This window comes from Gorilla gorilla, chromosome 2 (assembly GCF_029281585.2).
Source record: "Gorilla gorilla gorilla isolate KB3781 chromosome 2, NHGRI_mGorGor1-v2.1_pri, whole genome shotgun sequence".
Taxonomy (NCBI): Eukaryota; Metazoa; Chordata; class Mammalia; order Primates; family Hominidae; genus Gorilla; species Gorilla gorilla.
In genome coordinates this window covers 131,599,640-131,626,894 of record NC_086017.1, presented here as the reverse complement: position 1 = coordinate 131,626,894, position 27,255 = coordinate 131,599,640, and the positions used below count along the sequence as shown (strand labels likewise).

The following is a 27,255-nucleotide window of genomic DNA, read 5'->3' as shown; positions in this document are numbered from 1 at the left end:
TCTGATCTTTGACAAACCTGACAAAAACAAGAAATGAGGAAAGGATTCCCTATTTTATAAATGGTGCTGGTAAAACTGGCTAGCCCTATGTAGAAAGCTGAAATTGGATCCCTTCCTTACACCTTATACAAAAATTAACTCAAGATAGATTAAAGACTTAAATGTAAGACCTAACACCACAAAAACCCTATAAGAAAACCTAGGCAATATCATTCAGGACATAGGCATGAGTAAAGACTTCATGACTAAAACACCAAAAGTAATGGCAACAAAAGCCAAAATAGACAAATGGAATCTAATTATACTAAAGAGCTTCTGCATAGCAAAAGAAACTATCATCAGAGTGAACAGGCAACCTACAGAATGGGAGAAAATCTTTGCAATCTACCCACCTGACAAAGGGCTAATAACCAGAATCTACAAAGAACTCAAACAAATTTACAAGAAAAAAACAAATGACCCCATCAAAAAGTAGGCAAAGGATATGAACAGACACTTCTCAAAAGAAGACATTTATGCAGCCAACATATGCATATGCAGCATAGATGACGTATGAAAAAATGCTCATCATCACTGGTCATCAGAGAAATGCAAATCAAAACCACAATGAGATACCATCTCATACCAGTTAGAATGGCAATCATTAAAAAGTCAGGAAACAACAGATGCTGGAGAGGATGTGGAGAAATAAGAATGCTTTTATACTATTGGTGGGAGTGTAAATTAGTTCAACCATTGTGGAAGACTGTGGCGATTCTTCAAGGATCTAGAACTAGAAATACCATTTGACCCAGCCATCACATTACTGGATATATACCCAAAGGATTATAAATCATGCTACTATAAAGACACATGCACACGTATGTTTACTGCAGCACTATTCACAATAGCAAAGACTTGGAACCAACCCAAATGACTGTCAATGATAGACTGGATTAAGAAAATGTGGCACATATACACCATGGAATACTATGCAGCCATAAAAAAGGATAAGTTCATGTCCTTTGCAGGGACATGGATGAAGCTGGAAACCATCATTCTCAGCAAACTATCACAAAGTCAGAAAATCAAACACCTCACGTTCTCACTCATAGGTGGGAGTTTAACAACGAGAACACATGGGCACAAGGCAGGGAACATCACACACCAGGGCCTGTCAGGGGGTGGGAGGCTGGGGGAGGGATTAGCAGTAGGAGAAATACCTAACGTAAATGACGGGTTGTTGGGTGCAGCAAACCAACATGGCACATGTATACCTATGTAACAAACCTGCACATTGTGCACATGTACCCCAGAACTTAAAAGTATAATAAAAAAATAAAATTTAAAAAATAAAAAAAATTAAAAAAGAATCACTTTACATTGTTAGATTTCTAAAGGGCTTCTGGAAGATGGTGTTAGGGATACAAGGTAACAGGACTGGAAGGATAAGCAAAAACTTCATAGTTTCTCTTTTATGACAGAGAAAATTGGTGGGAGTGCGGTGAGCGGAAAAGCCACAGAGAGGAAAAACTAGTTTGCCATTTTAGTTCACATACCTCTCTACTATTTGTGTCTTTACCAAGTTTTCATTCATATATTACTTATTTTATTTTTTTGAGACAGTTTCGCTCTGTTGCCCAGGCTGGCAGTGGCGTGATCTTGGCTCACTGCAACCTCTGCCTCCGAGGTTCAAGTAATCCTCGTGCCTCAGCCTCCGGAGTAGCTGGAACTACAGGTGTGCGCCACCATACCTGGCTTTTTGTATATTTAGTAGAGATGGGGTTTCACCCTGTTGGCCAGGCTGGTCTTGAACTCCTAACCTCAAGTGATCCGCCCACCTCGGCCTCCCAAAGTGCTGGGATTACATGTGTTGAGCTACCGCTCCCAGCCATATATTACTTATGTATTCTTAAAAGAAAGAAAACGAATGCCATATTGAATTCTCCAAAAACATTCAACTCCCTCTTAATCAATATGCAGAAGCTATACAGTCATTCCTGGGCTTTTCTGAAAGCATTATCAAGTCCTTTGTTGCAATTTTTATAACTCATAATGTTCGGGGGAATATCTATTAAAATGTAATTTTGAAGTCTCAAAAAGTCACCTTTTAGTCTCATTCCTAAACTTTATTTTCGTAAAGCAAATTTCTTCAGTTTAATTTGGCAAGGGAAAATGTATAGAAAAAGGAGTTGCTATTAGCAAACAGTAACACACATGACAGGAACATAGTTTTACATTACATTTAATTATTTTACCTATAATAAAAAGAAATTTGAAAAATCATCTTTTAAAAATTCACCACAGAACACTTAACACTGCAAAATACTCATTCATCTGCATGCAAAAGAAAAAAAAAGCAGATTTAATGTTTTTGAAATTCAGAATCAAATGTATCAATGATTTACACAATACAACCTCACCCTCCAAAATTCAATTTAATCAATGAAATTGGGTTCTACTTCCTTAAACAGGAATTTATCTGGATTTGGTCTAATCATGCATCATTCCTCAATTCTGGAACTTATGATAAAGGGAACAAAAGGTACAATGTGGGGGACGAAGGGCAGAAAACAACAAACTGAAGTATGGTACATGGATGAATATTAAAGCTTTCAATAAATTCTCTAAATTAGGCCCAAATCAAATTCATCTCAGCATGCAGAACCAAACTCATCTCAACTATCTGAAAGACAATAAAGAACAGAATATTGTATCAAAATCCAAAGCATCAAAACTAAAAAGCAACTCTTCACAGATAAGCAAATAAATTAGCTTTTATGTCACTGGCATCAAAATACAAAAAAGATAAAAGATTGGTTTTTTTTGTTTGTTTGTTTGTTTTCTGAGATGAAGTTTCACTCTGTCGCCCAGACTGGAGTGCAGTGGTGCGATCTCGGCTCACTGCAACCTCTGGCTCCTGGATTCAAAGGATTCTCCTGCCTCAGCCTCCCGAGTAGCTGGGATTACAGGCGCACTCCACCACACCCAGCTAATTTTTGTATTTTTAGTAGAGATGGGGTTTTGCTATGTTGGCCAGGCTGGTCTTGAACTACTGACCTCAAACGATCCACCCACCTTGGCCTCTCAAGGTGCTGGGATTACAGGCATGAGCCACTGTGCCCAGCCAAAATGTTTTTTTAAAAAAGTTCTCAAATCCTCAAAATCAAAAGCAGCAGAATTTTAAAAAATCAGACCTAAAGGTTTTGTGGGGGAAGGGTAGAAGAGGGACGATACTTGTTCCTATCTTTCCATAACTCGTTTTTATATATATTCTAACTTTTTCTAATAAATTCCCCCCCTCTTACTCCCCCCACTCCCCAATCCATACCTTTGAGCTCTGTGGCATAATTGTCTAACCCATGCTGGATAAGATTCCAAAGACTGAGGACTCAGCAACTGAGCAAAACAATCTTGGAAAGATTTCTTCTTGTGTTTGTGTTTTTAGCACTTCAGGAATTGAAAACACTGCTTATAAGATACCTCCTGTCCTGGCAATAACAAATGCTGGCAAGAACGTGGAGGAAAGGGAACTGTCGTACACTGTTGGTGGGAATGTAAATTAGTACAATCACCATGGAGAACAGTTTGGAGGTTCCTCAAAAAACTAAAAATAAAGCTACCATATGATCCAGCAATCTCACTGCTGAGTATATACCCAAAAGAAAGGAAATCAGTATATCAGACGTATCTGCATTCCCATGTTTGTGGCAGCACTGTTCACAATAGCTAAGATTTGGAAGCAACCTAAGTGTTCATCAACAGATGACTAGATAAAGAAACTGTGGTGCACATACACAATGGAGTACTATTCAGCCATAAAAAAGAATGAGATTCAGTCATTTCCAACAGAGACGGAACTGGAAATCATTATGTTAAGTGAAATAAGCCAGGCACAGAAGGATAAACATTGTACATTCTCACTAATTTGTGGGATCTAAAACTCAAAACGATTGAATTCGGGGACACAGAGAATGAAAGGATGGTTAGCAGAGGCTAGAAATGGTAGTAGGGATGAGGGATGGCTAACTGGTAAAAAAAATAGTTAGAAAGAATGAATAAGACCTACTATTTGATAGCACAACAGGGTAACTATAGTCAATAATTATACATTTAAAAATAACTAAAATAGTATAATTGGATTGTTTGTAACACAAAGGATAAATGCATGAGGGGATGGATACCCCATTCTCCATGACGTGATTATTACACATTGCATGCCTGTATCAAAACATCTCATGTACCCCATAAACATATACACCTATTTAGCCACAAAAAAATTCTTTTAATTAAAAAATTTTTTAAAGATATCTCCTATTCTAAGTAGAAAGAGAAGACAGGAAAAAGCAGCCTGCCCTATGAAGGCAAACTCTTTAATCAAGTCTCACAAATAGAGAATCTTAAAAATTTTTAAATGTTAGGGTAAGGGAACAGAAAAGGAATCTCAATGAATGGGGCCATCAGGAAATGGATCTGTCCAAACCAAAAAGTTTTATCTGTAGTCACAAGCCAAGAAGGGACTCATATGATTTAACTCCAAACTTACATATGAATATTTCAAGTAGATACCAAGTTTACTTGACTATTCCAAACTCAGAACTCATCACTAGAAGAGATCTATTCAATTGTTGGCTATTTTTACGAGTTATTTATTAGACACTTACTTAATTATCAAAGACTTCTTTATGCTAATCCTAAAATCTGTTGCTAAGTCTTTCCATGGAGCCAAACAAAACAAGGTGAATCTCCATGAGAAGTGTCATATTCTCCCTTAATAGTAAATCTAAAACAGCCTAGCAATGTATATACCCCTAGATTTATTCGTTATTACATTATACGATCCTCCAAATCCAAGAGTACAACATAGGCATGTCCATGTGCACCCACATACACATTATTTGATGAGTTGAACTAGATAATCTCTGAATTTCTATTTCTAAGATTTTATTAAATATACATTTATAAGATTCTTTTTTAAAAAAAATTAAATTATCTCATCTCAAAATTTAAAATGTGACTCCTAGGTCCCTAGGTGAATGCAGTAAAAGGGCCTCCCGAATTATTTCCAATTCAAACATCTAACAATTCTACTCCACCCACTCACAGTAAAACTACAATGCCATATATGTTTTTAGAGAAGCTCTAAAACTTTACTTTTTTGCCCAATATTCCCACTGCCAAGAATTCATAAGAAAAAATGTGAACAGGAATAATGTACTATATATACAAAGGTATTCAAAGCATCTTATCTATACCAGCAAAAAATAGATATCCCCAAAGTGCCCAAAAGGAGGGGAAAGGAAAATGGGAAAAAATTACACCTATTAAAACGTATTTTGAACACTAGATAGAAACAGGAGAGTTTGGTACATTAAGAAACCAAGAGATCATAAACTATTCTAAGCTATGATTGTAATTGTAGGTAATACATAAAAGGCTGGTGGCTTTGTGGGTGATTTTTTTCTCTTCAAATTTGTCTCTGGCATTATGGTTGCATAATTTTTAAACTAAAAATGGAAAATATAAAGCTATTTCCAAATCATCTAACCTTAACATCTAAAAAGAGCTAAGATCCCCCTCTCCCCTTCAGGAGAAGCATGCTGTTGCTTCTAAGTTATGCTTCTAAGCATAACTTAGAAGTGTTAACTTAGGGTGATTAACTAAATCACCCATGGTTGAGACTGCTAAAATAGAAATACTTAAGTCTATTTAAATGGTCAGAAAGCTTGCTAAATCTAAAACATGCATTTATGAAACACAAGATGTTATTTTGCTGATTCACTGAGAGATTTCATGTCATGTTTTTGTTTTGATTACATAATCCTCCCATATTTTAGAAACTTAAAATCTGGTTTCACCTTAATGATTAAGCTTCTGATTGACTAGTGTGCAAAGGCTAGGCTATTCCATTTTAACAAATAATGTATCTATACATTTGAAGAGAGTTCAACCCAGAAACATCAAAAGCAAATCTAAATGGAAAGTATGGAGAAAATTTACAATCTTTAGGAAAAGTAGAGATGGAGTAGGGAATAGTAGTAAACTGAAGTAGGAAGAGCGGTGGCTTATGTGTGAATTAACAATGGTAAACAATCCTTGCTGGGCTGTTTCCTGGGTCCAGAATTTGCAGGTGGTCCTCAGGAGCTCATCTAGGAGTTACTACCCTTTGTCCTGTGGCAGAGAGCTGCCCATACACTTGAGTTAAGCACTTTTTGTCAGGGAAAACAGTACAGTCTAGCAGGCTTCAAATCCAATTTCTGAATATCCCCTAATTGCTTATGTAAACCATAAGTCAATCTAAGAACTATTGAAAAGAAATGGAGGTAGAAGGCCATTAAATACTTCCATCACTTGATCAGAAATATTATCAATCTCCTCTAGCAACCAAGAAACTGGGTATTTGTACAGGACTGGGCTTAGAAAGAAAACTGCAATCTACCAATTTAGACAAGGCATAATTATTACAGCAGAAAAAGTTCCCTCCTTCCTTACTACACACACCAAATTTTTATTGCCCATCTTCTTCATAATGGGGTGGGAGTAGAGGAGAGGACAGAGAGATGAATACCGAGCAAAACAAGAAAGAATAATAGAGAAAAACACAAAGATTTCTAAAAGGAATGTACAGACCAAAGGAAGTTGTTGGGTATTAATAGTTTAAAAAAAAAACAAAAACAAAACTCAAAACATCAGAACTGGCAAACTAGAGCCTAATATCACCTAATCAGCACATTTTCTCCTTAAAGGAGCATCTAAATGAAAAGCCACGCTACAATAAAAAGGCAAGTATGTTCTCAGAATGAGGGTCCCTAATGATTATAAATTTTTAATCATGATACCTCAGGCTTTACTGTAGGACATAACTGCCAATTAAGTTAAGCATTAGTGTTGGCTGACCAGGGCACCCTCCCCTGAGTGACATTAAGATTAAGTGACTTATTCTTGCTCTCAGGCACCCCTTCTTTTCATCTTCATGCTGACCATAGCCCTCACATTAAAAACAGTCTTTGTTCAGACTGGCCACAACACAATTGTTTCAGTTTTAGCTTTATTTCATAAAATACTTTCATGCCCTCTACCCTAACTCCTTGATTCAAGTCACCTTGACTGTACTGGATGGAATGTTAGGCCATCTCTTCCACAGGCCATCTATTGAGTCAACTAGTTTCATTCAGAATCTAGGTGAAATTCAAGAGTATCATGATCAGTCTCCTAAATACTGATATATAAGTAGTGGATTCATCTCCTTTTAGAAAGTTTCATTAAATTAAATATGACTCAAATGACAAATAAATGTAGTAGAAGCATGTTATTTTAGATTACTCTAAGGGACTGGATAACACCTTCTACTGTGGTCAAGAGCGATGAAGCCTCCACTGTTAAAACCAACATCTGTAGAGAGTTACAAAACCAAGAACCCAGAGCTCCTGTAAGAAATCTGTTAGAGTGAATGGCAAGAATCATGAGACTTTTCTAGTCTATTTTGAAGAGCTCCAGATATATTCTACAACCTTCCTCTATAGAACACTCAAGCAATTCTCATACCGAGGATGGTTAAGACTTTCTTATAATCAAGATCCCTCCTTGTGGAGCCCTTTCAAGGTAAAAAGCTCAGCTCAGACAAATTAAATGTTTAATACAATTGTGAATTCCTTAAATCAGTTTTCATCCAAAATCATTGCCTCACAGTAAATAAGAAAAAAAGGTCATAGATTGCTTCTGGCTCTTTTTGTCAATAATCTTAATTTATATTGGGGTTATTTCCCACTTAAAAATTTTTTTTAATTATTTAAAATGTACCATATATAACATAAAAATTAGAAAATAAAACATACACAGAAATCTGTAATTTTGCACAACCAAATATTTCATGGGTCAAAGTTTAAACTTTCAGATGAAGTTTTTAAAAAAGCAGATTTATGAACTAAAAAGTAGCCTATACTCCTGAATTCAACCGTAACAAAGGGACTTAATCTAATTTAATAGCACTGAGTCCTTCTATAGATTTTTACCTGTAGAAAATAAGACAAAATTGATCGAGTATTTAGCAAAACTAGTCTTTTTTATTGTGTAAACAGATAACAAGATAAAATAACTATATAACTCAGAACTTTAAAGTTTCTCATGTTTATGCTAGACATATTGTATTTTCAGATAATGCATGCTTTCTAAATTGTGTTATGAAAAATCCTTAAAACTATTCAATCAAATCAGGCCAATTATATATCTTGTTGACAATTTTCTTCCAACAGTAATGTGTATCTAAAGGACACTAAATGTCTTATCTTGGAAAGAATTCCCCTCTTATTTCATCTAGCTAACTCTTACTATCTTTTAGGTCTCAAATGTTAACTTCTTCCAGAGGCCTTCCCCAAATCCAGATTATATGCCCTAGTTATATACTCCTGATACCACTTTCTACTTCCACTAACAAAGCATTTAAATACACTGTATTGCAACTGTCTAGAGGTCAAAAATAAAATTAGAACAGCCTCAAAGTGGTAGAGAAATCAACCCTTCAGATTAGGCTGCAGTTGTAAACAAGGTGGGGTGGGAAGAGGCAGGAGGGCCATAAGTGAGAAACTCCCTTGTAAAGGAGAAACGCTTTGCAAAGGCTTCTCAAAGTAGTGCGACAGCCAAACAGGACAGTAAGACTGACTGTATGCTGTGATTTACACTGATCCATTCACTTTTATAATAATATATATGATGGTTTAAAAATTAGATGAATCAATTTAAGAAAAAAGGTAATACACACTTTATTTTAAAGATTCACAAACTGGATAAACCTCACCTGTCATAGGATCAAAGAGCTGATTAGCTTCTAAGTCTGTGAAAGTACTACTACAGACAGGACATTTGAAGGAAGCCCGGTTGGTCGAATCTCTCTCATCGGTCTCAATTCTTCTTCTCATGTGGTCCAGTTTATATTTTACCACATTAACAAGAGTACGATAACTGATGAAGTAGTAGTTATGGCGAGTGGTTTTCCCGTCTGCAGCAGTCTCTACCCTCATTCTGCATTTGATAAACTTGTCTCCCTTTAAATTATTCAAAACTGATCGAAGTTGCTTCCGATCAAACTTGAGCAGCTCCAGCATATCCTCCTCTTTCACACAGGGGTTCCTGATCAAGATGTCCAAGGCCAAGGCATGCTCAATGCCATAAAATCCCCGGATCACATACTTGGCTAACCGCTTCAATGCTGCTGGAACTTCAGTGAGGACATCTGGGTCTGCCATCTTTAGCAACGAACTCCAACTTTAAATATACTGAATTCAAAAAAAAATAGAAAATTAGCCAGGTATAAGAACGTAGTAATCATATCCACTATCCTTGCTGTGCCAGAAAAGTACCCAAAGAGTTTAAGAAGATTTCTAATACCTAAGCATTTAACAGAGCAGAACAAGATTTTCCTCTAGAATGCACAAAAGATTACACCCAAAAAGCTTTACATATTTCTTAAATGGCTACTTTTATGATCTATAGTGTGTTTGATTAAAAAGTAACTTATTATTTATAAAACAATATATTACGTCTACTTTACTTCAGAAGAGAAACACAAAAAAAGCTACATGAAATGCTCACTATTCTTTGGGAATGCTGGAAATCCTGAGAAAACTAGCAGTTCGCATTTCCTAAAAGTGTCTTTGTTTCCTTTCTTGAGTAAAATTTTTCTACCAAGATTCTAGGATGTTTTACATAGTCATGCTTTCACAATAAAATCATAACAAACCAATAAACACATGAGTAATCACCACCTGGGGTGTTTGACAAAATCATTAACTGTTGTAAAACTGAAAGAAAGTAATACTTAGATCCAGACAGTTTTACCAACCTTGAAAAATTGAATCTGATAATCAAGAAAAGACCATCCAGTCCTTAAAAAGGTAGAAAATGAGGGAGGGAGAGCAACCCAAAATATTCTTAAATACTGGATCCCTTGACAAAGCAGAAACTAAGTGTATCTCATTTCCGTACCATGACCCAGAAAGCTGCCTTCTCAAAGCCCACATTGGCATGTAGTTTACTTTAAAAACCTAGGCTTCGGGCAGAGACACAACCAAAAAAGAGAATTTTAGACCAATATCCTTGATGAACATTGATGCAAAAATCCTCAATAAAATACTGGCAAACCGAATCCAGCAGCACGTCAAAAAGCTTATTATCCACCATGACCAAGTGGGCATCATCCCTGGGATGCAAGGCTGCTTCAATATACGCATATCAATAAATGTAATCCAGCATATAAACAGAACCAAAGACAAAAACCACATGATTATCTCAATAGATGCAGAAAAGGCCTTTGACAAAATTCAACAACCCTTCATGCTAAAAACTCTCAATAAGTTAGGTATTGATGGGACATATCTCAAAATAATAAGAGCTATCTATGACAAACCCACAGCCAATATCATACTGAATGGGCAAAAACTGGAAGCATTCCCTTTGAAAACTGGCACAAGACAGGGATGCCCTCTCTCACCACTCCTATTCAACATAGTGTTGGAAGTTCTGGCCAGGGCAATCAGGCAGGAGAAGGAAATAAAGGGTATTCAATTAGGAAAAGAGGAAGTCAAATTGTCCCTGTTTGCAGATGACATGACTGTATATCTAGAAAACCCCATTGTCTCAGCCCAAAATCTCCTTAAGCTGATAAGCTACTTCAGCAAAGTCTCAGGATACAAAATCAATGTACAAAAATCACAAGCATTCTTATACACCAATAACAGACAAAAAGAGAGCCAAATCATGAGTGAACTCCCATTCACAATTGCTTCAAAGAGAATAAAATACCTAGGAATCCAACTTACAAGGGATGTGAAGGACCTCTTCAAGGAGAACTACAAACCGCTGCTCAATGAAATAAAAGAGGATACAAACAAATGGAAGAACATTCCATGCTCATGGGTAGGAAGAATCAATATCGTGAAAATGGCCATACTGCCCAAGGTAATTTACAGATTCAATGCCATCCCCATCAAGCTACCAATGACTTTTTTCACAGAATTGGAAAAAACTACTTTAAAGTTCATATGGAACCAAAAAAGAGCCTACATTGCCAAGTCAATCCTAAGCCAAAAGAACAAAGCTGGAGGCATCATGCTACCTGACTTCAAACTATACTACAAGGCCACAGTAACCAAAACAGCATGGTACTGGTACCAAAACAGAGATATAGACCAATGGAACAGAACAGAACCCTCAGAAATAACGCTGCATATCTACAACTATCTGATCTTTGACAAACCTGAGAAAAACAAGCAATGGGGAAAGGATTCCCTATTTAATAAATGGTGCTGGGAAAACTGGCTAGCCATATGTAGAAAGCTGAAACTGGATCCCTTCCTTAAACCTTTTACAAAAATTAATTCAAGACGGCTTAAAGACTTAAACGTTAGACCTAAAACCATAAAAACCCTAGAAGAAAACCTAGGCATTACCATTCAGGACATAGGCATGGGCAAGGACTTCATGTCTAAAACACCAAAAGCAATGGCAACAAAAGCCAAAATTGACAAATGGGATCTAATTAAAGTAAAGAGCTTCTGCACAGCAAAAGAAACTACCATCAGAGTGAACAGGCAACCTACAGAATGGGAGAAAATTTTCGCAACCTACTCATCTAACAAAGGGCTAATAACCAGAATCTATAACGAACTCAAACAAATTTAGAAGAAAAAAACAAACAACCCCATCAAAAAGTGGGTGAAGGACATAAACAGACACTTCTCAAAAGAAGACATTTATGCAGCCAAAAGACACATGAAAAAATGCTCATCATTACTGGCCATCAGAGAAATGCAAATCAAAACCACAATGAGATACCATCTCACACCAGTTAGAATGGCAATCATTAAAAAGTCAGGAAACAACAGGTGCTGGAGAGGATGTGGAGAAATAGGAACACACTTTTACACTGTTGTTGGGACTGTAAACTAGTTCAACCCTCGTGGAAGTCAGTGTGGCGATTCCTCAGGGATCTAGAACTAGAAATACCATTTGACCCAGCCATCCCATTACTGGGTATATACCCAAAGGATTATAAATCATGTTGCTATAAAGACACATGCACACGTATGTTTACTGCAGCACTACTCACAGTAGCAAAGACTGGGAACCAACCCAAATGTCCAACAAGGATAGACTGGATTAAAAAATGTGGCACATATACACCATGGAATACTATACAGCCATAAAAAAGGATGAGTTCATGTCCTTTGTAGAGACATGGATGAAATTGGAAATCATCATTCTCAGTAAACTATCGCAAGAACAAAAAACCAAACACTGCATATATCTCACTCATAGGTGGGAATTGAACAATGAGAACACATGGACACAGGAAGAGGAACATCACACTCTGGGGACTGTTGTGGGGTGGGGGAGGGGGGAGGGATAGCTTTAGGAGATACACCTAATGCTAAATGACGAGTTAATGGGTGCAGCACACCAGCATGGCACATGTATACATATGTAACTAACCTGCACATTGTGCACATGTACCCTAAAACTTAAAGTATAATAATAATAAAATAAAAATAATAAAAATAAAAAATAAAATAAAATAAAATAAAAACCTGGGCTTCGGGAGGTGGAGGTTGCTGTGAGCCAAGATTACACCATTGCACTCCAGCCTGGGCAACAAGAGCGAAACTCAGTCTCAAAAAAAAACAAAACAAAAAAACAAAAGAACACAAAACTGGGCTTTGAAATTCAGAGTACACAGCCTCTGTTTTGGTAACTATGTAATCCTGAGCAAATCCCTTAAACAATTTCAAGCCACCTTTTACTCGCTAAGAAATAAGGATAGTATCAACTACCTCAGTGGAGTTGTTGTGATTAATAAGAATATAATTAAACTGCTTAGGAAGGACAGCTTCCATATCAACTTAACATGTTCCAAACTAAAAATGGCTAGACTATCCACACAGATTAAATCAAGTTAAATTTCCCTAGCCCACAGGGAATTTGTTTTTCTTTTAATAGAGAGAGGGTCTTGCTCTGTTGCCCAGACTAGAGTTCGGTGGTGTGACTTGGCTCAGTGCAGTCTCAACCTCCTGGGCTCAAGCAATCCTCCCACCTCAAACTCCCCAGTAGCTGAGACTATGGGTGGACACCACCATGACTGACTAATTTTTGTGTTTTTTGTAGTGACAGGGTTTCACCATTTTGCCCAGGCTGGTCTCAAACTTCTGGGCTCAAGGGATCCACCCACCTTGGGGGCTTCCTAAAGTGCTGGGATTACAGATATGAGCCACCACACCCAGCCCACAGGATAATTTTTTTTTTTTTTTTGGAGACAGGGTCTCGATCTGTCACCTAGGCTGGAGTGCAGTGGCGCAAGCTCGGCTCACTGCAACTTCTGCCTCACAGGTTCAAGCGATCCTCCTGCCTCAGCCTCCTGAGTTGCTGGGACTATAGGCATGCACCACCACGCCTGTCTAATTTTTGAATTTTTAGTAGAGACAGGGTTTCACCATCTTAGCCAGGCTCCACAGGATAATTTTTAACAGAAACATCCCATTGAACTATTTCAATGGAGAATCATATTCTGTTATTAATACTAGTTTCAACTAACCCTTTTATTTGAAATCAGTGGTTATCAACCCAACAGATTTAATACTCTTTTTATAAGAAATATTTTTATATCCACAGTACCATACTATAAGGAAACTCTATACACCAATCTATAACCAATCTATGCATATATTTTGGGGGGAAAATATAAGGCCCTTCCTGTAATAAAGGAAAAGTAAAAGTCAGTCAAAAGAAAATACGTACTTTAGGTTATAAATACTCAGGTATGACTACATATTGTAAGATATAACAAAGTAGCACCTAGATCCAAATCTGTGAACTTAGAGCCTTCCTGCTACCCCAGGGCTTAAGGATGCCTGGGAAGTACCTGGGCTCGACACCAAAGTAGTACCACAGCATACTATTGGACACACTTTTCTCCCCTTTTCGGTTTGGTCTATACATTGTACTTGAACCCCGTTTTCGTTTTTTGTTGTTTTACATCCTCAACAGTTGTCAGAACACAACATATGGCTTCAGAAACATTCAACAAAGAACAGCAGAAAAATGTCAACATAACCTGTTTCCAGGATTATTTCCTACTATTGTATTCTCCTTCCCTGCCCCAGACATGCCATGCCCCAGACTAATAGTTCTCAAGCCTGGTTGTAAGGCAGAATCATCTAGGGAACGTTTTAAGAATACTGACCCTGGGCCCCACTCCTAAAGGTTTTGTCTCAGGTGGTCTGGGGCAGCCAGATTAGGCATCACACAAATTTTTAAAGCTCTTTAGGTGACTCTACTATGCAGCAAAAGTCCTTATTATATATCCTGCCAATGCTCATCCTGCATGGAGAGGTCCCTGTGCCACTTATTGCTCAGCCTGTTTCCTTTGCCTAAAACACCCTAGGGAGCTGTGAAGACTAAAATAAGGGAGTGATATGAGGACTTTACAATCCAACAGTTTTGGGGTTTAAATCTCAGTTCCAGTATTTCTTAGCCCCCCTGACCTCAGAAAATTCTCAGACTCAGTTTCTTCATATATAAAAAGTGATTAAGCCAAGTGCAGTGGCTAATACCTGTAATTGCAACACTTTGGGAGGCCAAGGTGGGGGGACTGTCAGAGCCCAGAAGTTGAAGACAAGCCTAGGAAACACAGTAAGACCCCATCTCTACAAAAATTTTAAAACTTAGCCAGGTATGGTGCCATGCACCTGTAGTACCAGCTGAGGTGGATCAATTGAGCCAGGAGGTCAAGGCTGCAATGAGCCATGATTGAGCCACTGCACACCAGCCTCGGTGACAGGACATGACCCTCAAAATAAAAAAAAATGATTAATGGTGCCCTGCTCACACAGTTAATGTATGAACTCAGTGAGATAATTAATGCAAAGTGTTCTGCTTTCAGGGCTGGCATAAGAGTTCAATTAAGTACCGGCATTCATAATAAATCCCCTATTTAGAAAAATGACTCTTATACCAATATGAGGAACGGACTCAAGTGAGTGAAGGTGGAGGCAGTGTGGAATATTGGGGGTATAAAATCTAAACTAAGAAGGCAAAAAAATTGCAAGAAGAGAACAGAATGAATGAAAGTTATTACAGAAAAAAAAAATCAAAAGGATCCAACAAAATATATTGGATACAGAATATGAGAGTAGGAAAAATCTTAAATAGCTCTCTGTTTTGAGCCAGCGTAGCTAGGAAAAGTACTGCCATGAGAAATAAGTGACCCCTGACGAGGAGCAGGAAGAAATGAGGAAATCACTTTTAGAAGTGTCTTTGAGGAAATACCATAGGATATTCCTCTGAATATGCCCAGCAGGTAGCTGAACAAATGAAACTAGAGGTCAGGAATGAAATCAAGCTGTGCCACTTTGTTCAAAATCTCTGCATTCTAAAATCCTCCTTCCTGACCACTACCTTCTCTCCTCCATCACTTCCCACTCACGCTGAATCTCCTTACTCAATCTCTAGAGGTCTTAGGTAAGAGTTCTCAAACTGGCAGCCCCCCACGCATTGTATCACCCAAAGAATGTTTCAAAAATTTTCTGAATTAGTTGTCAACATTTAAAAATTGTAAGAGTTCACATAAATTTCAACTTCCAGCTCCTCTTGCAAAATTGGAAATATCTGAGGAAAAAGTGGGCCCATGTTCCCACATGGAAACAATAAGCTGAAGCCGAATAGCAGCTGGCGTTATTAGGGAAGGAGTATGGCTGGTCTCTGGAGACTTCTGAGTGTGGGACCTCCTAGGACCTTTGTTTCTTCCTTTAATCTCCATAGTCCATGAGTCAGATCCCAGCCTCACCTCCCTACCCCAGCCCAGACCCACGTGTATTTTAATCATATCAACATTTAAGGACTACTGTGCAGCAGGCAAGGAGCCAGAGAAACAACGTTGAAAAGAAGGCACCCTCTGCCCTCTGTCTACCCTGTCAGCCTCATAACCAGCCACACCAGCATATTCTCAATTCCATGAGCCACATGTGCTTTCCCTGCATCCCAAGGCTTTGCACATGCTGTTCCTTCTGCCCCTACAGCTAAGCCCAAACCCCCTTCTCCTAATCATCCTTCCAGTCTCAAATGATATTTCCTCATAGAGGCCTTCCCAGACTCCCCATTAAGTAGCATACAATCATCCCCTTTCACATGTTCCATGGCTCTTTCCCCCTTCTTGTACTTTCTCCATGTCTATCTCTAAGACCAGACTTCATCTTGTTCACCAATTAATTTCCAGCATCTAGCATAGCCAGACAAGTACTTCCATAAAACTTTCCATATGTCTCCTAGGCACGTTTTGTTCCAACATGGCTCATTTTGCCAGCTTCCCCCCGCTTCACTTCCTCCACTCTTGCTTCCACGGTAGAATCGGACAGGCTACTGGGCACTCTCTTCTTAAATTTAAAACAGTTTTAAGCGGGAGGTGCGTGGATCAAATTCAGGATGTTAAAAGATTGTACTGACTGCAGAGTGGAGAAAAAAACAAGAAAAGTGGATGCGAAGAGACCAGTTAGATTACTTCAGTAAATCGCCACTCCAGTTCTAGAACAACTTGGGATTCTACACATCTAACTGCGGTGTTGTGTTACCACATTTCATGGAACTTTCCACGCCTTCACACACACAGCGGCAAACTACCGCGAAACCCCCGGACCCAGCTGCCCTCCACGAGACGCGTTCGGTGATATGCACTCCTCCCCAGTGCGAGACTCCGAGACCCCAAACTCCCTCGGACTCTCCCAGTTGGGTCCAGGGCCACACTCGGCGCAGCCAAGCCCGCCCTACCCGAGGTCGCACACGGGCCGCTCCGGGGTCAATGGTTCTTTGGAGGACCAAGAGGACCAAGGCAACAGGGTAATTCATTAGGGGAGGATAGTTAAGAGGGAGCGAAAGGAAGAAGAAATCATGAAATGCAATGCCCGGCCAGGGAACTCCGAACAAGGAACAGGGAACAAGGTTTACCAAGGCGAATCCTCGAACACTCCCACTACAGCTGCCCCCAGCGCTTCAACTACCGGCTTAAATGAGCCACGCCCCTTGCGCGACAAAGAAAACGCACTATTCCTGCGACCAGCTGGGAAAGCACTCCGCTACCTTTTACCAGACCAGCCAATGAGTTCAGTGAAACCTTCGATCAAGACAGTCACGCTCCGAGTGGCCAATGAAATTGAAGGCTCTGCCCTCCATGCCCAACTCTGATTGGCTTACAATCCAGGAACAGGCGTTAACCCAGGGAAGGCAGTGGCAAGATGGCGTCCCTGGATCGGGTGAAGGTACTGGTGTTGGGAGACTCAGGTGAGCGGCTTACCCTACCTCTGGGGCTCCAGACACTTTTGAGTTACCCAGTAACCCTCCCCTTAGCTTCCTTCCCTCAACTTCCTGGCTCCTCGGCCCGTGGCTGAAGTCCCTCCCAGGGCCTGAAGACTACACTTCCCAGGGGACTTTGCTCCGTGTGACGACGCGGTGGCGGCGGCGTCGCGCGGGTGGGGGTCGCGGAGCCCGGGTCTTTTGCCTTCGCGGCTTTCCGCATCGGTCTCCAGGCGACCCCAGCCTGGAGTGTATTGTCAATTCTTTTATTAAAAAAAAAAAAAAAAAAAGCAGGCATTGAGTATTGTATGGGGTTCTATGTTAAGGGTACAGAAGTTAGTAGGACCGTGCCTTCAAGAGATTTTGTTCATTAAGGAAGTCAAACGTGCACTGAGAAACGTGCACTGGCAAGCGCTTCGCATGTATTAACTCATTTAATTCTGAGACAGTCCTGTTATCCCATTTTACAGATGAGCGTAGTGAGGCAGAGAGATGTAAATGAAAGAATCCTTTTGAACGCGGAGTCCACGAACTTAAACGCTAAGTTATAATTATGCAGTGACATATTGGGTAGTGGTCCTGTTTTATTCTTAACTGAGCTTAATTTCCTGGTTCTCGTTTGATCTTCATTGAAAACCTGTTATGTCCTAGACTGTACAATAGAGAAATTAAAGTAAGAGTTTTATTCTGAAGCAGCTAGGATTTAACGCTGAGCCCAATTTAATCCTAGTGTTAAATTTTTTTTTTTTTTTTATCTCAGTGGATGCAAAAAGAATTCTTTTGACACCTGGGACATTTGAGAACTACAGCTGGCGTCTGGATTTCCAGCTCCCACCTCACTGCCCTTATCTTTTCTTCCATAATCCCCAATTCAGCTTTCCTTAGTAACTTCAATAAATGCTGACCTTGCATTTTATAGAAGCGCTCTTCTGGAGTTGGCCTAAGAGCATGTGTTGTGAGCAAAGACGTTGTGCTAGATGCTTGGAGGTGGAGAGGCTTGAAAACTTAATAGAAACTAAATAAAACTGTGGGCAGCAAATATAGGTTAAGAATGTTTTCACATTGCCCTGAGGATTATTTGCATTATGAAATATTTTACAGAGAGCATTATTTAATATTCCCCTAAGAAAGTTGCCTTTTGAAACTTAATGAACATAATCACAATTTATGTCGACTTCATTTCTATCGGGTAGCTTGAAGTGGTGCCGAAGTTAATTTAATAAAATCACTCAGTTTTACAGATAAAGAAAGTAATTGTGGCCTAAAGGGACTTGGCAAGAGTATCACTGAGTAGAATTTAGAATCCAGAACTAACAGACTTCTTCATGATACGTTAAGTGGGTGTTTTGTGTCCTCTATAATTCCATTTTCTATTGTATCTAACAATCCCTTCATATTACAAACTGCTGCAACTAGTCAATTTATTTTCTTTCCAACAGGCACTGTATTAGGTTCTGGGGTTATAACTGTGGAATTAATGCGTCATATAACAGGGATAGAATTAGCAGCTACATTAAATGTGGAAAAGTAATCACACAAAAGCAATTTATAAGCTTCCCTACTGCCCCCCTCCCCGTTATGGTTTAGTTGTAAGGCAGAAGACACAGCTGTGATGGCCAGGAAAGTGATTGATGTTGTCACACATTCACTAATATTAACCTTTATGTGCAAAGTTAGTTATTGTCTTTTTATCTTTTTAAAAGGTCATTTTGTCAGTCTCCTTTTAACTGCGATTTAAAAGTACACAGTCTGACAGTTTAGAATGCACTTTTTACACTTCCTCAGCCTTTCTTTCAAACCTGAAAGTTTATTTTTAAATAAAGGCCATTTCCCTCATAAAATTTTGAGGGTTTCACAAATATATAAAGAAATGACTTAGCCAGACAAGGTGGCTCTAGCCTGTAATCCCAGCACTTTGGGAGGTTGAGGCGGGTGGATTGCTTGAGCTCAGTTCAAGCCCAGCCTGGGCAACATGGCAAGACCCTCTCTCTACCAAAAACAATACAGAAAGTTAGCCGGGCATGGTGGTGCACACCTGTAGTCCCGCTACTCAGGAGGCTGAGGTGAGAAGATCACTTGAGCCCAGGAATTTGAGGCTGCAGTGAGCTAGGATCGTGCCACTGCACTCTAGCCTGGGTGATAGAGTGAGACCCTGTCTCCAAGAAAAAAAATAAAAAGAATGAGTTGATATTTGGTGATTTGTTTTCTATCCTATTGAGATATTTGGTAATTTGGTAAGGAACCCTGAAAGTCTCACTACCATACGGTTTTCTCTTTCTTTCAGAGATTAGGGACTAGTTTAACATATTACCAAACAGCTGTATTTGGAGCTGACATTTATTTATATTGGGCCTTTTTTACCCCCAAGCAAATCAAGTGCATTCTTTTGATCAAATTTAGTTCTAAAGGTGAAAACATAGAATCAGAATCTCCCAAAATTCTTAAAGAAATGAAATTCGCCATTATTCCCTAGCACTTCAACTGCTCTTACTGTTTAGGGTTTCATCCCTTGTTAGCTAATACTTATCACCCAAAGCAGTTAATTCATGGAGAGCTATACAATTTTACTGCCTGGAAATGTTTACCCTAACACAAGTAAGCTAAACTAGGCCTCAAGTGTTGCATCAAGCTGATAATTAAGTGGATAGATGCATTCCTTGAACATAAACAAACCTATTTACAAATACAGAATCAACAATACATCCTAAAAGTTACAGATATTAGACACAATGCAGTAAATTCAATGACAAATATAATTTTGAGTATTTAAAAATCTTAAATGTTTCTATGTAAAAAAAGTAATAAAAGGGAAGCCTGGGAAAATGTTTGATTCAATTACACATACGTAAAATGATTAATATATTTAATAGATAAAGAGCTCATGTAAATTAATGACACTAAAACCTGGTAGATAAAGGTACAGAGTAGATCAACAGAGAATTTATGAGAGGAAAAACAACTGATTTGCCAGAATAATCATAATGATAATCTTTGATCTTTATCAGAAAGTAAAGAAATGCAGACTAAAGCAAGCTGTCACTCCCCCACTGCCCCCCACCACCGAGACGGATTGTTGCTCTGTCACCCAGGCTGGAGTGCAGTGGCGCAATCTCGGCTCACTGCAACCTCTGCCTCCTGGATTCAAGCGATTCTCTTGCCTCAGCCTCCCAAGTAGCTGGGATTACAGGCACCCACCACCACGCCCAGCTAATTTTTGTATTTTTAGTAGAGACGGGGTTTCACCATTTTGGCCAGGCTGGTCTCGAACTCCTGACCTCGTGATCTGCCTGCCTCAGCCTCCCAAAGTGCTGGGATTACAGGTGTGAGCCAACGCGCCTGGCCAAGATGTCACTTTTATTCCTTTATCAGGTTAACAAAGATGAAAAGCCAACTACATGATACTGTTGAGGTGCAACAAGACCTGCAGGCTCAAGTGTATGGCTGGTGGCAGTATAACCCCATGAAAGTTATTTCTCAATGCATATCAAGAACTTTAAATGTTTCCTTTTAAGTACTGAGTTTACTCCTGGGAAGGTATACTAAGGACATAATTTTAATTTTAAACAAAGGTTTAAACAGAAATAACCTTTCACTAGCATATCAAAAATTTCAAAACACCCTAAATATCTAATAATAATGGAAGAATGATTAAGTAAATTTTTATGCCTACTCTCTGAAGTACTATGGAGATACTTTAAATGTTTTTGAAGATTTTGGAATAATATGGAAACTTTTAATAAATACTAATTAAGGTTCTGATCTAAATACTAAAGATAAAAAAGCTGCACAAGAACCCTCAAGGAACTTAAAATTAAGGGAGCGGTTCCAAGATGACCGATTAGGAACAGCTCCAGTCTATAGCTCCCAGCGTGAGCGATGCAGAAGACGGGTGATTTCTGCATTTCCAACGAGGTACCAAGTTCATTTCACTGGGGCTTGTCAGACAGTGGGGGCAAGACAGTGGGTGCAGCCCACTGAGTGTGAGCCAAAGCAGGGCGAGGCATCTCATAACCCAGGAAGCGCAAGGGGTCAGGGAATTCCCTTTCCTAGCCAAGGGAAGCAGTGACAGACAGCACCTGGAAAATCGGGTCCCTCCCACGCTAATACTGTGCTTTTCCAATGGTCTTAGCGAACAGCACACCAGGAGGTTATATCTCTGACCTGGCTCGGAGGGTGCCACGCCCACAGAGCCTTGCTCATTGCTAGCACAGCAGTCTGAGATCTGCAAGGTGGCAGCGAGGCTGGGGGAGGGGCGCTTGCCATTGATGAAGCTTGAGTAAGTAAACAAAGAGGCCAGGAAGCTCGAACTGGGTGGAGCCCACCACAGCTCAAGGAGGCCTGTGTGCCTCTGTAGACTCCACCTCGGAGGGCAGGGCATAGCCAGAAACCTCTGCAGACTTAAATGTCCCTGTCTGACAGCTTTGAAGTGAGTAGTGGTTCTCCCAGCACAGATTTTGAGATCTGAGAACGGACAGATTGCCCCCTCAAGTGGGTCCCTGACCCCCGAGTAGCATAACTGGGAGGCACCCTCCAGTAGGGGCAGACTGACACCTCACATGGCCCGGTACCCCGCTGAGAAAAAGCTTCCAGAGGAATGAATGATCAGGCAGCAACATTTGCTGTTCAGCAATATTCGCTGTTCTGCCGCCTCTGCTGCTGATGCCCAGGCAAACAGGGTCTGGAGTGGACCTCCATCAAAATCCAACAGACCTGCAGCTGAGGGTCCTGACTGTTAGAAGGAAAACTGACAAACAGAAAGGACATCCACAACAAAACCCCATCTGTATGACTCCATCATCAAAGACCAAAGGTAGATAAAACCACAAAGATGGGGAAAAAAACAGAGCAGAAAAGCTGAAAAGTCTAAAAATCAGAGCGCCTTTCCCCCTCCAAAGAAACGTAGCTCCTCGCCAGCAACGGAACAAAGCTGGATGGAGAATGACTTTCACAAGTTGAGAGAAGAAGGCTTCAGATGATCAAACTTCTCCGAGCTAAAGGACAAAGTTCAAACCCATTGCAAAGAAGCTAAAAACCTTGAGAAAAGATTAGCTGAATGGCTAACTAGAATAACCAATGTAGAGAAGTCCTTAAATGACCTGATGGAGCTGAAAACCATGGCACAAGAACTACGTGACGATGCACAAGCTTCAGTAGCCGATTTGATCAACTGGAAGAAAGGGTATCAGTGATGGAAGATCAAATGTATGAAATTAAGTGAGAAGAGAAGTTTAGAGAAAAAAGAATAAAAAGAACGAACAAAGGCTCCAAGAAATATGGGACTATGTGCAGATACCAAATCTATGTCTGATTGGTGTACCTGAAAGTGACGGGGAGAATGGAACCAAGTTGGAAAACACTCTGCAGGATGTTATCTAGGAGAAGTTCCCCAACCTAGCAAGGCAGGCCAACATTCAAATTCAGGAAATACAGAGAATGCCACAAAGATACTCCTCAAGAAGAGCAACTCCAAGACACATAATTGTCAGATTCACCAAAGTTGAAATGAAGGAAAAAATATTAAGGGCAGCCAGAGAGAAAAGTCAGGTTACATACAAAGGAAAGCCCATCAGCGTATCTCTCAGCAGAAACTCTACAAACCAGAAGAGAGTGAGGACCAATATTCAACATTCTTAAAGAAAAGAATTTTCAACCCAGAATTTCATATCCAGCCAAACTAAGCTTCATAAATGAAGGAGAAATAAAATACTTGACAGACAAGCAAATGCTGAGAGATTTTGTCACCACCAGGCCTGCCCTAAAAGAGCTCCTGAAGGAAGCACTAAACATGGAAAGGAACAACCGGTACCAGCCACTGCAAAAACATGCCAAATTGTAAAGACCATCAAGGCTAGGAAGAAACTGCATCAACTAACGAGCAAAATAACCAGCTAACATCATGATGACAGGATCAAATTCACACATAACAATATTAACCTTAAATGTAAGTGGGCTAAATGCTCCAATTAAAAGACACAGACTGGCAAATCGTCAGGACTCATCAGTGTGCTGTATTCAGGAGACCCATCTCACGTACACAGACACACATAGGCTCAAAATAAAGGGATGGAGGAAGATCTACCAAGCAAATGGAAAACAAAAAAAGGCAGGGGTTGCAATCCTAGTCTCTGATAAAACAGAGTTTAAACCAACAAAGATCGAAAGAGACAAGGCCATTGCATAATGGTAACGGGATCAATTCAACAAGAACAGCTAACTATCATAAACATATATGCACCCAATACAGGAGCACCCAGATTCATAAAGCAAGTCCTTAGAGACCTACAAAGAGACTTAGACTCCCATGCAATAATAATGGGAGACTTTAACACCCCACTGTCAACATTAGACAGATCAACAAGACAGAAAGTTAACAAGGATATCCAGGAATTGAACTCAGCTCTGCACCAAGCAGACCTAATAGACCTCTACAGAACTCTCCATCCCAAATCAACAGAATATACATTCTTCTCAGCACCACATCACACTTATTGCAAAACTGACCATGCAGTTGGAATAAAGCAATCCTCAGTAAATGTAAAAGAACGGTAGTTGTAACAAACTGTCTCTCAGACCACAGTGCAATCAAACTAGAACTCAGGATTCAGAAACTCACTCAAACCACTCAGCGGCATGGAAACTGAACAATCTGCTCCTGAATGACTACCGGGTACATAAGGAAATGAAGGCAGAAATAAAGATGTTCTTTGAAACCAACGAGAACAAAGACACAACATACCAGAATCTCGGACACATTTAAAGCAGTGTGTAGAGGGAAATTTATAGCACTAAATGCCCACAAGAGAAAGCAGGAAAGATCTAAAATTGACACCCTAACATCACAATTAAAAGAACTAGCGAAGCAAGAGCAAACACATTCAAAAGCTAGCAGAAGGCAAGAAATAACTAAGATCAGAGCAAAACTGAAGGACATAGAGACACAAAAAACCCTTCAAAAAATCAATGAATCCAGGAGCTGGTTTTTTGAAAAGATCAACAAAATTGATAGACCACTAGCAACACTAATAAAGAAGAAAAGACAGAAGAATCAAATAGACGCAATAAAAAATGATAAAGGGGATATCACCACCGATCCCACAGAAATACAAACTACCATCAGAGCATACTAAAAACACCTCTACGCAAATAAACTAAAAAATCTAGAAGAAATGGATAAATTCCTGGACACATACACCCTCCCAAGACTAAACCAGGAAGAAGTTGAATCTCTGAATAGACCAATAACAGGCTCGGAAATTGAGGCAATAATTAATAGCCTACCAACCAAAAAAAGTCCAGGACCAGATATATTCACAGCTGAATTCTACCAGAGGTACAAGGAGGAGCTGGTACCATTCCTTCTGAAACTATTCCAATCGATGGAAAAAGAGGGAATCCTCCCTAACTCATTTTATGAGGCCAGCATCATCCTGATACCAAAGCCTGACAGACACAACAAAAAAAGAGAATTTTAGACCAATATCCCTCATGAACATCAATGCAAAAATCCTCAATAAAATACTGGCAAACCGAATCCAGCAGCACATCAAAAAGCTTATCTACCATGATCAAGTGGGCTTCATCCCTGGGATGCAAGGCTGGTTCAACATACACAAATCAATAAACGTAATCCAGCATATAAACAGAACCAAAGACAAAAACCACATGATTATCTCAATAGATGCAGAAAAGGCCTTTGACAAAATTCTACAGCCCTTCGTGCTAAAAACTCTCAATAAATTAGGTATTGATGGGACATATCTCAAAATAATAAGAGCTATCTATGGCAGACCCACAGCCAATATCACACTGAATGGGCAAAAACTGGAATCATTCCCTTTGAAAACTGGCACAAGACAGGGATGCCCTCTCTCACCGCTCCTATTCAACATAGTGTTGGAAGTTCTGGCCAGGGCAATCAGGCAGGAGAAGGAAATAAAGGGTATTCAATTAGGAAAAGAGGAAGTCAAATTGTCCCTGTTTGCAGATGACATGATAGTATATCCAGAAAACCCCATCGTCTCAGCCCAAAATCTCCTTAAGCTGATAAGCTACTTTAGCAAAGTCTCAGGATACAAAATCAATGTACAAAAATCACAAGCATTCTTATACACCAATAACAGACAAAAAGAGAGCCAAATCATGAGTGAACTCCCCATTCCCAATTGCTTCAAAGAGAATAAAATACCTAGGAATCCAACTTACAAGGGATGTGAAGGACTTCTTCAAGGAGAATTACAAACCACTGCTCAATGAAGTGAAAGAGGACACAAACAAATGGAAGAACATTCCATGCTCATGGGTAGGAAGAATCAATATCATGAAAATGGCCATACTGCCCAAGGTAATTTATAGATTCAATGCCATCCCCATCAAGCTACCAATGACTTTCTTCACAGAATTGGAAAAAACTAAAGTTCACATGGAACCAAAAAACCGCCCACATTTCGAAGAGAATCCTAAGCTAAAAGAACAAAGCTGGAGGCATCACACTACCTGACTTCAAACTACACTACAAGGCTGTAGTAACCAAAACAGCATGGTACTGGTACCAAAACAGAGAGCTAGACCAATGGAACAGAACAGAGCCCTACACATCTACACATCTACAACCATCTAATCTTTGACAAACCTGACAAAAACAAGCAATGGGGAAAGGATTCCCTATTTAATAAATGGTGCTGGGAAAACTGGCTAGCCATATGTAGAAAGCTGAAACTGGATCCCTTCCTTACACCTTATACAAAAATTAATTCAAGATGGATTAAAGACTTAAATGTTAGACCTAAAACCATAAAAACCCTAGAAGAAAACCTAGGCAATACCATTCAGGACATAGGCATGGGCAAGGACTTCATGTCTAAAACACCAAAAGCAGTGGCAACAAAAGCCAAAATTGACAAATGGGATCTAATTAAAGAGCTTCTGCACAGCAAAAGAAACTACCATCAGAGTGAACAGGCAACCTACAGAATGGGAGAAAATGTTTGCAATCTACTCATCTGACAAAGGGCTAATATCCAGAATCTACAATGAACTCCAACAAATTTACAAGAAAAAAACAACCCCATCAACAAGTGGGCGAAGGACATAAACAGACACTTCTCAAAAGAAGACATTTATGCAGCCAAAAGACACATGAAAAAATGCTCATCATCACTGGCCATCAGAGAAATGCAAATCAAAACCACAATGAGATACCATCTCACTCCAGTTAGAATGGCGATCATTAAAAAGTCATGAAAAAACAGGTGCTGGAGAGGATATGGAGAAATAGGAACGCTTCTACACTGTTGGTGGAACTGTAAACTAGTTCATCCATTGTGGAAGAGAGTGTGGCGATTTCTCAAGGATCTAGAACTAGAAATACCATTTGACCCAGCCATCCCATTACTGGGTATATACCCAAAGTACTATAAATCATGCTGCTATAAAGACACATGCACACATATGTTTATTGCAGCAGTATTCACAATAGCAAAGACTTGGAACCAACCCAAATGTCCATCAATGGTAGACTGGATTAAGAAAATGTGGCACATATACACCATAGAATACTATGCAGCCATAAAAAAGGATGAGTTCATGTCCTTTGTAGGGACATGGATGAAGCTGGAAACCGTCATTCTCAGCAAACTATCGCAAGGACAAAAAACCAAACACCACATGTTCTTACTCATAGGTGGGAATTGAACAATGAGAACACTTGGACACAGGAAGGGAACATCACACACCGGGGCCTGTTGTGGGGTGGGGGAGGGGGGAGGGATAGCATTGGGAGACATACCTAGTGTAAATGACGAGTTAATGGGTGCAGCACACCAACGTGGTGCATGTATACATATGTAACAAAGCTGCACATTGTGCACATGTACCCTAGAACTTAAAGTATAATAATAAAATAAACAAATAAATAAAATAAAACATATTTCTTTATACAGGGCATTC

General features: G+C 39.6%; 2 protein-coding genes across 2 annotated transcripts in view; one reads left to right on the top strand and one right to left on the bottom strand.

The window, feature by feature from the left end:
- The window catches only part of GTF2E1 (general transcription factor IIE subunit 1), a 40,576-nt gene extending 23,437 nt beyond the window's left edge, over positions 1–17,139 (bottom strand). The window contains exons 1-2 of the mRNA XM_004036146.3: positions 16,966–17,139; positions 8,774–9,251 (exon numbers count right to left, since the gene is read on the bottom strand). Coding sequence (XP_004036194.1) covers positions 8,774–9,221 — 448 coding nt within the window. The 5' untranslated portion in view covers positions 9,222–9,251; positions 16,966–17,139. The remainder of the gene's footprint in view (positions 1–8,773; positions 9,252–16,965) is intronic.
- Positions 17,079–27,255, top strand: part of RABL3 (RAB, member of RAS oncogene family like 3) — a 55,904-nt gene continuing 45,727 nt past the window's right edge. The window contains exon 1 of the mRNA XM_004036145.5: positions 17,079–17,298. Coding sequence (XP_004036193.3) covers positions 17,253–17,298 — 46 coding nt within the window. The 5' untranslated portion in view covers positions 17,079–17,252. The remainder of the gene's footprint in view (positions 17,299–27,255) is intronic.